Genomic DNA, 12,561 nt, shown 5'->3' with positions numbered 1-12,561 from the left:
CCATACAAGCATCCTCCGTAGGGCCTTAACTGGTCAAGGGGTCATTGTAGCTTGGTGAAAGTCTGCCAGAACATGACATCTGCCGAGCTTCCTTGATCCACCAGCACCCGGTGGACCTTCCTTCCCGCCGTGACTAGCGAGACAACTATGGGATCGTTATCATGAGGCACAACGTCCCTGAGATCCTCCTTTGTGAACGTAATGTCCACATCTGGCGAGTGGTCTTCGAACACATCTACTGCCATCACAGACCTTGCATATTTCTTCCTCTGCGATGCAGTACATCCATCACCCGAGAAACCTCCAGCGATGGTGTGGATCTCGCCGTGAGTGGGCATCTCATGCTGCTGGCCCTCACTGCTCATCAGCTGAGAGCTCGACGCTTGCCCCGTCCTCTTGTCCAGCAGGTAGTCATTCAAGAAGCCGCTCTTGACCAAATCGTTGAGTTGGTATCCTAGGGCCAAGCACGAATCAAGGGAGTGACCAAAACTTTGGTGGAATTCACACCATGCGTTCGATTTTGGTCCTAGCACCTTATCTGAAACTTTCTCAGGCGCCTTAAGCCTGTCAGCTATGTTGGGAATGGCGATCAGGTCCGCCAACCCCATGACGAACTTGTACCTGGGTGGGCGATTGAACTCCCTAGGGCGCCCTGGGCCCCTTCCCTTGTTTTTCTTTGGGTCGTAAGGATGGCGAGTCGTCTGATCCTTCTTAGCCGCCGCTGTCTACAACACCCTCTGCGGCTGAATTCTAGTTTGGGCCCATGGCCTAGCAGGAGCCACACTCCCTCTCTTTTCTGCGACCTCACTCTCGTCGGCGATGTGGGCCACAACAAGTCGCCGAACTTCAGCAAACGTGGCGGGGTGCCCCTAATTAGCGCCTCGCAGAAAGGTCCAGGCAGTACGCCCTTTTTGAAGGCGTATACCAACATGTCCTCGTCTTTGGCAGGCGAGCGGACCATCTGTGCTCCAAAACGATTCAGATAGTCCCTGAGGGACTCTCTCTGATACTGTCTCACGTCGAACAAGTCGTAAGACACCCTAGGTGGCGCCTTGTTCACGATGTACTGGTCGACGAAAAGCTTTGAGAACTGCTGGAAATTGGTTATGTGACCCGTGGGCAGGCTAACGAACCATTCCAGTGCTGTTCCCTGGAGTGTGCTCATAAACATCTTGCAATAAACTGCATCTGAGCCTCCTGACAGCATCATCTGCGTGTGGAACGCAGTGAGATGTGCTTCAGGATCCTCCACGCCGGTGAAAGAAGCTTTTACGGCCACTACGCTCGCAGGGATCGCCGTGTCCATGATCGCCTGAGAAAACGGCATCGAAAAAACGCGCGGTGGCGATGACGGCGCAACCTCTTCAACGGTTGTGCGTCCTCTCTGCTCGTGAAGAGCTTGACGCAATTCCTCAGTGACCTTGCTGAGCTCCTCATTTCTGGCCTGAGAGGCGACCAGGTCTTCGTGCATCTTCGCTTGCTCTACGCGCGATGCCTCCACATTTGCTTGCAACGCACACATGATCTCCATCATTTGCGCCATGGTCATGGCGCCTTCTCCAGCAGTTGGCACAACAGGACTTGAATGCGTACTTCTCATCTTTCTCATGAAATATCAACAGATCAAGCTTCAGCGACCAAAACCTTCACCAGCGGAACGATCGATTCAGCAATCAATCGGTCAAAAACCTCTTAAACTCCAAAGAACTTCTAAGAACGCAACCGCAACCGCACGGGATTGATTCGGATGCCAAAACCTCCACAGAAACTCGCAATCTCACCACGAACCTACCGCTTCTCCATTAAAACTCCCGATTCACCGATCAGAAACTCGAACGAACGATAAAAACTTTGATTTACCGATTGAAACTCGCACAAACGGTAAGAAACTTCAATTCACCAATCGAAAACTCAAACAAACGGTGGAAAACTTCAAACTACCGATTGAAAACTCAAACAAACGGTGAAAAACACCGAAAATGGTTGCACGAGCACACAACCACACAAGAACCGCAGAAACTTCAAGAAACTCACGCTGTGGATGGGAAACACGTTTTACACGACCCCACGGTTGGCGCCTGATGATCCTGCGGTTGACCTGAGTGCAAGAGTCTTGCCACGTCAAAGGTTTCTCCTTCTCGATCAGCTTCGCACCACGTTAGCCTCTGTCCTTCACGCCTCAATCCTCGCAAGAACCTGAAGAAAACAGAGTGGCGCCGCTGCGGCTGATCGCGCTCCGACGCTCAAGTCAGCGACGGAATCACCAAAAACTAAGAGAGAATATCTCAACTCAAGGAACCGTGCGCAGTGAATCTCAGTGTACTTAGCAAGTATTCTCAAAGCATACTGAAGTGTTCTAAAACGTACCTCAAAAGGCTGTTAAGAGTTCCTTATATACCTGAGCACTTTCTCTCTCCTGACGGTTATACCTCTGGACACGTGGCTCGCATCCAGCTGTACACGTGTCGCCATCTGGAGCCCCCTTCTACTTGAGCGTCACTTCTACTTTTTGAGCTATTCGACGAAGTTACCCATACAAGGAGTAACTTGGTGCACAGCTTTCCTTGGAGCGCGATCCTTTAAGTGGCGAGTACGGGGTGTCACCATGCACACCTTCTCTGTGGTCTCGCCTGCCGCTATCATGATCTGCTTCACTTGCACATCATGCATGTTCTGGGAAACCGCTTCCTTGCCTCGACCTCTGGCTAGGGAATGATCATCTGATAACCTCGTCCTCCGTACTTGTACCTCTTGAAAGCCTTAAGCAAGCCTTCCTGATCTTTCGGCGATGTGCCCCTTTCGGCGGTCTCTAACCACCTGATCTCCTAGTACTCATGTATGGCGACTATGGCGCAACTCTGGCAACCGCCGGTTACACACACTAGAGATCGGAGAACGCCAACTCAACGATTGGCGATTACACAGACTTCCCGATGTACTTCCCTTCTGTCAGCCAGGTGTCCCGTTCAACACGCCTATATCATCGCTTGCTGCCATGTCATCACTTCCGATTACCTGATCGGTACAATGTTCATCTCAGCTGTTTTAGGGACAAGAAACCATACCTTATTCCTTGCAAACTGATTAAGCTCTTCATGCATAGCTTCAACCCATTTTTCATCCTTGAGGGCTTCATCAATTGACTTTGGTTCAATTTGAGAGACAAAAGCAGTGTGCCTGCAGAAGTTTAAGATGAAGCTACGTGTTGAAACACCTTCCTTTATCTACCCAATGATGTTTTCCACTGACAGAACTCTAGGAATCCTCCATTCTTTGGGCAACTCACTCTGCTGCAGAATTTCAATCGGCTGTTTCAAGGAATCAAGCGGTTGTTTTTCTGAACATATGTCCAACTTGTCCAAACTGATGTTCTACTCATCCTCTTCAGCACTGTTCTTCAGGATTTGAATGCTTTTGCGATCCACCTCATCAAAGACAACATGAACAGACTGTTCTACAGTCATTAGCCTCTTGTTGTAGATTCTGTATGCATGACTTGTTAGAGAGTAGCCTATGAAGATACCATGATCAACTTTTTCATCAAAATTCCCTAGGTTTTCCTTTCCATTGTTGAGAACAAAACAACTGCAACCGAAAACTCTGAGATGATTGATGTTTGGCTTCCTTCCATTAAAGAGTTCATAAGGAGTCTTCTTCAGAATTGGCCTAATTAGCACTCTATTCATCACATAACAAGAAGTGCTAACTGCATCAGCCCAAAAATACTTAGGAAGAGAAGATTTACTTAGCATTGTTCTAGCTAGCTCTTCAAGGGACCTGTTCTTCCTCTCCACCACACCATTCTATTGTCGAGTTCTTGGAGCAGAGAAATTATGCAGAATTCCCATCTTTTCACAGAACTTGTTGAACTTTTCATTTTGGAATTCACCTCCATGACCACTTCTTATTGAGCCTATGTTGTTGTTCTTTGTATTTTGCAATCTTCTTGCAAGCTTCTTGAATGCAGAAAAGGCATCATTTTTTGATTCCAAGAAGAGAGTCCAAGTGAACCTAGAAAAATCATCCACAATAACAAGATCATAGTAGTTTCCACCAAGGCTCATGGTTCTTGAAGGTCCAAAAAGATCCATGTGAAGTAGCTCAAGAGGTTTTAAAGAAAAAACAACATTTTTTATTTTAAAAGAGTTTTTCACTTGTTTCCCCTTTTGGCAAGCTTCACAAATATGGTCCTTCTCAAACTTGAGCTTTGGCAGCCCAATCACAAGATCTCTTGAAATTAACTTGTTCAAGTGATTCATGTGAATGTGAGCAATTCTTCTATGCCAAAGCCAAGACTCATCATGCTTGGATATAAGACAACCAATTGAACAAGGTGAAGAGATATCTAGAAGATAAACATTAGTGATTCTCTTACCAATTAACATTACCTCTTTTGTGTTGGGAAGATAGATTTCGCAGGAGTTTGTTTTGAAGATAACCTGATATCCTTTGTCACACAATTGACTAATGCTCAGCAGATTGTGCTTTAATCCTTCCACAAAGAGAACATCATGAATGACCAAGATATCTTTGTCTCCTATGGATCCTCTCCCAAGAATCGTCCCTTTGTTGTTGTCTCCATAGGTAACGTGCCCTTCTTGCTTAAAGGAGATGCTCAAAAACTTTGATTTGTCCCCAGTCATGTGCTTGGAGCACCCACTGTCCAGGTACCATTGTTGCATGCTCTCCTCCAAGTTTTCCTACAAAGAAGATTTTCAAGTACAAAGATTTGGTCCCCTTATGAATGTGGATCCATTTGGTTTACATTCATCACTTGAACCTTTACTACACTTGGGAATCCATTTCATAAAGTCCCTAAGAACAACATATTTTCTGATTTTACAGAATCTGACAGAATGGCCTCTTTTCATGCAGTATAAGCTTGTAACAACCAATTGTTTCTATGGTCCAATCTTTGTTTTTCTGGCAGTTTCGAAAATGGCTTTGAAAATCTATCTTGCTTGTTCTGTGGGTTAAAACCCAATCCAGCTTTTCCAAAAACATAGTTTTGAGATGCCAAGACATTCTCAAAGTTGGATTGACCTTTAGAAAGCTTATCCACAGTTTTAACAAGATAATGGACTTTCTTTTCAAATTTTCGCAATTGTATCTCACTTGCAAGATGAGTTTTTGTAAACTATTTCAAGGTTTTCAAAATCTGTTTTTGAATTTTCCAATTCCTCTTCCAGTGTTTTGACTCTGTTTTCAAGCCAGCTATTCATTCCCTTTAACCGGTTGTTCAAGAGGGCCAATCGGTTAGCATCTTCATGTGTTTCTTGAAAGGCTGAAGCAATTGACTGTAATTTTCAGAATTTGAGGAGTTGGAAGAACTTACACTACTTGAGTCATCTTCCTTTTTGGCCATGAAGCAGAGGTTGAGGCTTTTTCTGTTTTGCCTCCTTTTCCTTTGTGCTTGACTTCTTGACCTTACTTCCTTTGATTCATTGATGTTCCCATGAGTAGATTTGAGTGTGTCCCACATCTCTTTAACAATTTTGCATTTGATATCCTGAAAAACTCATTAGTATCTAGTGCAGAAGCTATTATGTTTTGAGCAATATAATCAAGCTTGGCCATTTTACATTCTTCATTGGTCCATTGGGACCAAGGTTTTGCAATAAAAGAACCATTTTTTTAAGCTTTGGAATGAAAGGACCATTCTCGATTGAATCCCAAATTCCTTGATCAATAGATTCCACAAAGATTTTCATTCTAGCCTCCCAATACTTGTAATTCAATCCATAGAATAAAGGTGGTTTGTAGATTGAAGCACCTTCCTCAAAAGATAGTTTTCAAGCCATAGAAAAAGATTTTCGGATCAAACTTGATTATCTTTCATGTACCAAGCTCTGATACCAATTGTTAGAATGTATGACTTTAAACTAGAGGGGAGGGGGGGGTGAATGGTTTAAACTTTTAAGTCTAGAATGAAATTACTTTGAGAAAACTTGATTAAGAAATCAGTTTGCCAAAACACAAAGCAAATAAGTATAGCACCAGAAAAACAATTGGTTGTTTATACCAGTTCACAAATACAAATTGAAATTAAAGAGTTCAAAGGATAGAGAGATTGAACACATAGGTTTATACTGGTTCACTCTTAACCAAGAGCTACATCCAGTCTTCCCAGAAACCACTGGGGAATCCACTAAGCAATCAACCCTAGATTACTTACAACACCACCAAAGAAGTGACCTTGATCCCCTCAAGACTCACACTTCCTTTGGCTCAGCACAACACCACTAAGAATGCTGATCTTGACAACCTCAAGAACACAAACACTTCTCAGCTTCACACACAGAGTTTCTTCAAAGGTACAAAGGATTACACTTGTTACAGAAAAGATCTGATATCAATACAAGATGAAAATCCTATATCACACTCTCTTTGATCCAAGCAATCTCAAAGCAATCTCCAACTCTTCAAAAGCATAATCAGTGAAAAACTCAAATCTGTTTTACTTTGATTAAATCTAAGTTGTTTGTTACAAAATTTGAACAAACTGTTTATTGCATTCAAAGCCTGGTCAAAGCATTTAAAATTGGAGCGTAATCAGTTATAAAATCATTTAATGCTCAGTCAAAGCACACAACAATTTTCTGTTATGGTCCCAAAACAAACAATCAGTTGAAGACTTGAATCAATCGGTTGTTTTGGTTTGACAGCAAGTCAACCATCAAAAACAGTTTTCAACCTTTCTAAAAACACCTAAGTATAAAACAATCAGTTGTTTCGAAAAAACAACAGGTTGTTTTTCACTGAGTTTGAAAAACACTCTTCTTTTAAAAGGTTTGAGAATGCTTAAGCTTTGGATTCAATCAAGAGTGGATTTAACACATAAAATCTACCCCAGATCCTATCTAAAGACAGCTCAGCAACATCAAGCACATCCAACCTTCCATCAATCTTCAAAGGGTTTGGATTTGAACACACTTGATTCAACAATAAGACAAAGTCAGTTTACTATCAAAATTAATAGTTGAATAAGATAAAGGTAAACATGACTTAGAATTTGTAAGCAGTGGGAGTTCAGAAAAGGAGGTCCTATAGACATACAAAGTTGGAAAAGATTGTTTGGGAATGATGATATTTTTTGGAAAAAGTCATCTTAAAAGGTGAAAGCCATTAGGAGGTATGTAAAAATCATCCCTAACATTTTTTAACCAAGTTAGTGTTGAAATAGGAACCTTGGGTAATGAAAAAAGATAAAAAGAAGAAGAATACCTTTGAGGATCAAGTTGAGGCATAGCAAGAGTCAACATGATTGATTTAGTGGATAAAGTATTATGACTCGGTTTAGTACTTACTTCTTTTGCTTTCTCATTTTCTCTTTTAGTTTTCATTTTTATTTGGTCCTCATGAACCTCTTGGGGAGAGAGGGGTTTTAAGGAAACCTTGCGCCCTTGGAAGGAAAAAGAAATTGTATTGGATAGGCCATCATGTAAAACATGTGTATCATATTGCCAAGGCCTTCCTAAAAGAACATGAGTTGCTTACATGGGCACAACATCACATAAAACCTCATCTTTATACTTTCCTATTGCAAAGTTAATGAGGACTTGTTTGTTTCACCTTCGGTAAGCCATTGTAATTTATAGGGCTTGGTATGAGAGATACTGTGATGGGTTGATACAAGGCCTCTTCCATCATAGTGGGTAAGGCTAACTTCTCCACAACTCTTGTACTAGCCACATTAGTGCAACTACCCCCATCAATAATCAAGGAACATAACTTGTTGGTGATAAGACAACGGGTGTGGAAAATATTTTCTCTTGGGTATCATCCAAAGGTTTTGGAATTGTTTCCAACATTCGCCTTATCATCAATAAGTCACCTTCACAAGGACTTTCGCTCTCAGTCTCACTTGGGGATCTAGAAGGTGAGGAATGTCTAGAGGTTTCAGAATCATGCTCACTAACCACTACCCCATCATGAATAAACATATTTATCTTTGAAGGGCAATTAGCAGCTATATGACCATATCCTAAGCATTTAAAACATTTCTTACTAGACGATTTTGTTGGTGATTTAGAAGTTCAAGGTTTAGAATCTCTAGTTTTGAAAGATGATTCTTTAGGAGGATACTTTGAAAAAGATTTGTTTTTATTCTTCCAAGAGTTGTTGTAGTAGTCATCATTATGAGTATTTTTGAAAGCATTTTTCTTTGGAATTTGAGATTCAACCTTGATGGCAAGGTGAACTAAATTTTGTAAAGATGAATACTCATGAAGTTCCACAACATTTTGAATATCCCTCCTAAGACCACTCACAAATCTAGCCATTTTAGCTTCCTCATTTTCATGCATATCTACTTGAATTAAAAGTGTTTCTAGCTACTTAAAATAAGCATCCACACTTAGCATGCCTTGGTGAAGCTGTTGGAGCTTCAACAATAGGTATTTCCTAAAGTGTGGTGGAACAAATCTATCACGCATACACTCTTTTAAATCGTTTCAAGAAACCACGAGAGGTCTCTTGTTTAGTCCAATGTCCATAAGAGTCTTATGCCACCATTGCATGACAGAGTCTAAAAATTCTAAAGAAGCTAATCTAACCCTTTGGTCTTCTAAGACCTCATGTACAAGAAGAATTTGCTCAACCTTTGCCTCCCAACCCAAATATACATTAGGATCACCATCCCCACTAAAACTAGGCAATTTTACAATTGGAAAATAAGGCTTAGCCACATTTTGGCGCCTCTCTTCATATGGATGTCTCCTCCATTCGGTTTCTTCATCATAGCTACCATAATTGTGAGAACTTCTTGATTCATATCTATGATGTTGTCTTCTATGTCTTGGAGGTCTTTCATGTTGCATCTCCAATCTTTGAATTCTTTCCTCCATTTGTCTTATCGCTTCATCTTTTTGTGCAAGGGATCTTTTCGCTTCCTTCAATTCACCAAGGATAAATGCTCTTTGTGGAGAATGTGGCTTGGAAGATTCACCACTTGAATAAGTAGCCATTTAAAAAAAAAAACAAGACAACAAACACAATGAACAAACAATTAAATAAAACAAGGTTGGAAAACTAGAACCAGTAGTGTTGCAGTAATGTCAAATGAAAGGCACTCAAACCACTCTAAGAAATTATTCTTTCCTCAACCAAGCTTCTCTTGGGGTTTGGGTAATTATCAAATGAAAGATGTCAAAGCAACCCACTCAAATTCTAGAGAATAACCTCACTTTCAATTTTCAATATTCAACTTTCAACTTATGATACAAGGCACCATGTATGATGAGAATCAAATAAAGGAGGCTTTTATTAATGGAGGAAGAGGACATCCACCCTCACATTTGAAGTTCTTCCTTCTAGTCTTCTCAAAATTAAAAGAAGACATAAAATAAAGATGAGGCCCAAGCCCAAAGCCCAAGCCCAAGAAGGCCCAAAGCCCCAAAGAGCCCAAGTCATCCCATGAGGGGCAAGGCCAAGCTTTGAAATACTCTTGTATATTTTAGGAGGGTGGTTATTAAATAAAGGGTGTGTGAAAATGTAAAATAAAGTCACATTGTCCATGTGGACTTAGGAGAGTGGTGTAGGGTGTAGTTTTTGGGAGGTGTCATAGTAGAAAAGGTCACACCCTCCCATGTGACTTGTTTTTGGTGGGAATTTCAAATGAGTTTATTTGAAATTTCCCACCTATTTTTCAGCACCTTAGGCTATAAATAGAGGTGCTTCCTTTGTAAAATTCAGATTGGAATTATCTAAGAAAACTCTACTCAAATTTTGAGTGAACTTTGGAGAGCTTTGAGCCTTCTTCTCTAGTCTTATCTTGATGGATCAATGGAGTCCTCAAGTGGCGGCAATCACTCTCATCTAGGAGCATTCCACAACTTCTAGTGGCGAGATCATCCATCCTCCTTCCATCTTCATGAGCATTTCTTCTCTCCTTCCTTTCTCCTCTTTCATTTGTTTTTTGTTAGCTTGTTTTCTTGAGTTGGTTTGGTGTTCTTGCTGTTTTTATGAGTATTTTGGTTCGGCAGTTTTATAATTCTGTCCATTCATCTTGTTCCTTTGCTTTTCTTACTCTTTTGTTCGGTTCAATTTGACTAAAATTGGTTCATCCAAATGAGTTTGGGATTTGGTACTAGTTTTTGGTGAGTTCTTGTCTTTAGAACAATGATCCAACTCTAAGAAAAGTGCCTCTATAATGTCCAACTCAAGGTGATTCTAAAAATGTCAAGAATCTTGTTCTATGTGGCTATTGGAATCACATCAATGTACCTCTATTTATCCAAGGGCAAGGGAGTTGGAAGAGTCACTCTTCTAGTTCCTTCTCTAAAATAGTGCCTAAGAGAGAAAAGGAGTTGGAAGAGTCTTTCTAGTTCCTTCTCTAAAGTAGTGCCTAAGAGTCTTACATGGAGGGTGTCTTTTGGTTTTCCTCTTTGGCACTTTCCTAAGGCTACTCCTATATTATTTACAAAAGATATTTGTTAGAATAGGTGGCTAAAAGAAGAGGGGGGAGGGTGAATTGTTTCTAAAAATCTTTTCGCAAATATTAGTTTAAGAATGAAACTTTAACAATCAATTCAGAAAGGACATTTAAACAAAGATTCAGAAAACTATTTCAGTATTTTAATCGGTTAAAAACACGATATAACCAGTTGTTTATGTTACAGATACAAAAGCAGTTTGTAAGTGATCCTGCCTGTTGACCAGAACGTTGGAACTTGCCTCGTCAAACTTGGATCGACGTGTGCACCGCTTCAACCTCCGTCCTTCGTCACGATCCACCTCAAGAACCTGCAAAAGAACAGAGCGGCGCCGCTGCGGCCGATCGCACTCCAACGCCCAAGTCAGTGATTGAACCACCAAATACTTCAAGAGCAACACTCAAGAACTCTCAAGGAACCGTGAACCAATTCTCTCTCACAGTATGCTTAAGAACTCGCAAGCGTAAAGAAGACAATCTGAACGTGCGTACCTCAGAAGTTCGTTGGGAAACCCTTTTATACCTGGTCACTTTCTCTCTCCTGGCAGTTACGCACCTGGACACGTGGCTCGCATCCAGTCGTACACGTGCCATCATCTGGAGCCTCCTTGACTTGGGCGCTGCTTCTGACTCTCTCTTGGCTAAGTTATTTATGCATGGTACTGCCCAGCGCATAGCTAACTTGGAGCGCGATCTCTACTGGGATTGGCGAGTTAGGGTGCCCTCGTACACCTTCCCTGTGGTCTCGCCGGCCGCCTTCATAATCTGCACCACCTTCATCTTCGGCGATGTGCTTGCTCCGGCGATCTCCAATCACTTGGTCGCCTGAGTTTACAACTGGCGACTTCATCTTTGACCCGGTGATCGCCGGTTCTGGTATGCTGGAGATTGAAGCACGCCAACTTCATAACTGGCGACTACACGAGCCCCCCGACTTCCTTCCCTTCTGCCAACCTGGCGTCTTGTCAACACGCCTATACTGTAGCTTGATGCCACGTCATCACTTCCGACTACCAGGGCGGTACACAAGCCCCCCAGTCTTAAGCGAAGACTTATCCAGCGAAAAGACTAAAAGAGTCGCGTCAATACCGATCTACGTGGCACTGGCGCAAAATTCCAAGCGGTTGTACTTTCTGCTTCTCTGACGCTCCACCAAACACTCCTCCCATCGTTCGACACGTGGCTTCATCAACGGTTACCTTCAGTTAACGTTAGCGCTTCCCAAACCCATTTCGAAAAACCCTTAAACCCATTTCGCTCCACTGTTCCATCACTTTCTTCGTATTCTCAGACGCTCCAACTCTCTTCTGCAAAAAGCTCTCAACGTTCTTCAACCTCCTGAATCACCAACTCCCTTCATCACTCTTCCGATCATAAAAAGGTACTTCCTTTCCTTCTTCAGTTGGGTTTTCCTGCATTTTAACCGATTCGCATCATCCTTTAACTGTCTGGTGCATACGTTGTGGGTTGTCTTTTCTATTTCTCCTTCTTCGTAACTTAGGGCTTCGTCTTCGTTACAACGAACCCTCGTTCGTTCGTTTTCTCACCCTTCTTTCATGATCGAGTCAGCCTCTACGAATCCTGATCACCTTTTCTTTTCTTCTTCCTTTGCAGCTTCCGCAATAACTCGCTCAAAGATCACCCCAAATCCTCCTCCTTCGTCACGAAACCCCTCCTCACAAGCACACAACCCACCACGAGCACGTGGTGCTTCTTCTTCTCAGGCTGAGAGGCCTGCACCCTCCCGCCCCAACTTGGCTCAGGCCACTCCACCCGTCGCCGGAGGAGCCTCCGTGCCTTCTCCAGATTTCAAAAAAATGTACCCATGGGCCACCTCGACCTTGCTGAAGGAAACCTCCTCAGTAAACTCTGCTGGGGCGGTGAGTGCGGTGCTCGCCCAAGACCAGGATCAGGCTCAGAAGCCTATTTATTTCGTGAGCAAGGTGTTGCAGGGCCCAGAAACGAGATATCAGGCCCTGGAGAAGGCTGCTTTGGCGGTGGTGTTTTCGGCGAGGAGGTTGCGCCACTATTTCCACAGTTTCACAATACTGGTGATGACTGACCTGCCCATCCAGAATGTCTTGAAGAAACCTGACGTTGCAGGAAGAATGGTGAAGTGGGCAGTCGAG

General features: G+C 42.6%; 1 protein-coding gene across 1 annotated transcript; it reads right to left on the bottom strand.

The window, feature by feature from the left end:
• Positions 1 to 41: 41 nt before the first annotated feature.
• LOC137817707 (uncharacterized) lies at positions 42 to 608 on the bottom strand. The gene has a single exon (XM_068620950.1). The coding sequence runs from the start codon at positions 606 to 608 to the stop codon at positions 42 to 44; it is 567 nt and encodes a 188-aa protein (XP_068477051.1).
• Between the last annotated feature and the right edge of the window lie 11,953 nt (positions 609 to 12,561).

The sequence above is a fragment of the Phaseolus vulgaris genome, unplaced genomic scaffold, assembly GCF_000499845.2.
Source record: "Phaseolus vulgaris cultivar G19833 unplaced genomic scaffold, P. vulgaris v2.0 scaffold_850, whole genome shotgun sequence".
NCBI lineage: Eukaryota > Viridiplantae > Streptophyta > Magnoliopsida > Fabales > Fabaceae > Phaseolus > Phaseolus vulgaris.
This window is presented reverse-complemented; position numbering and strand designations above follow the sequence as displayed.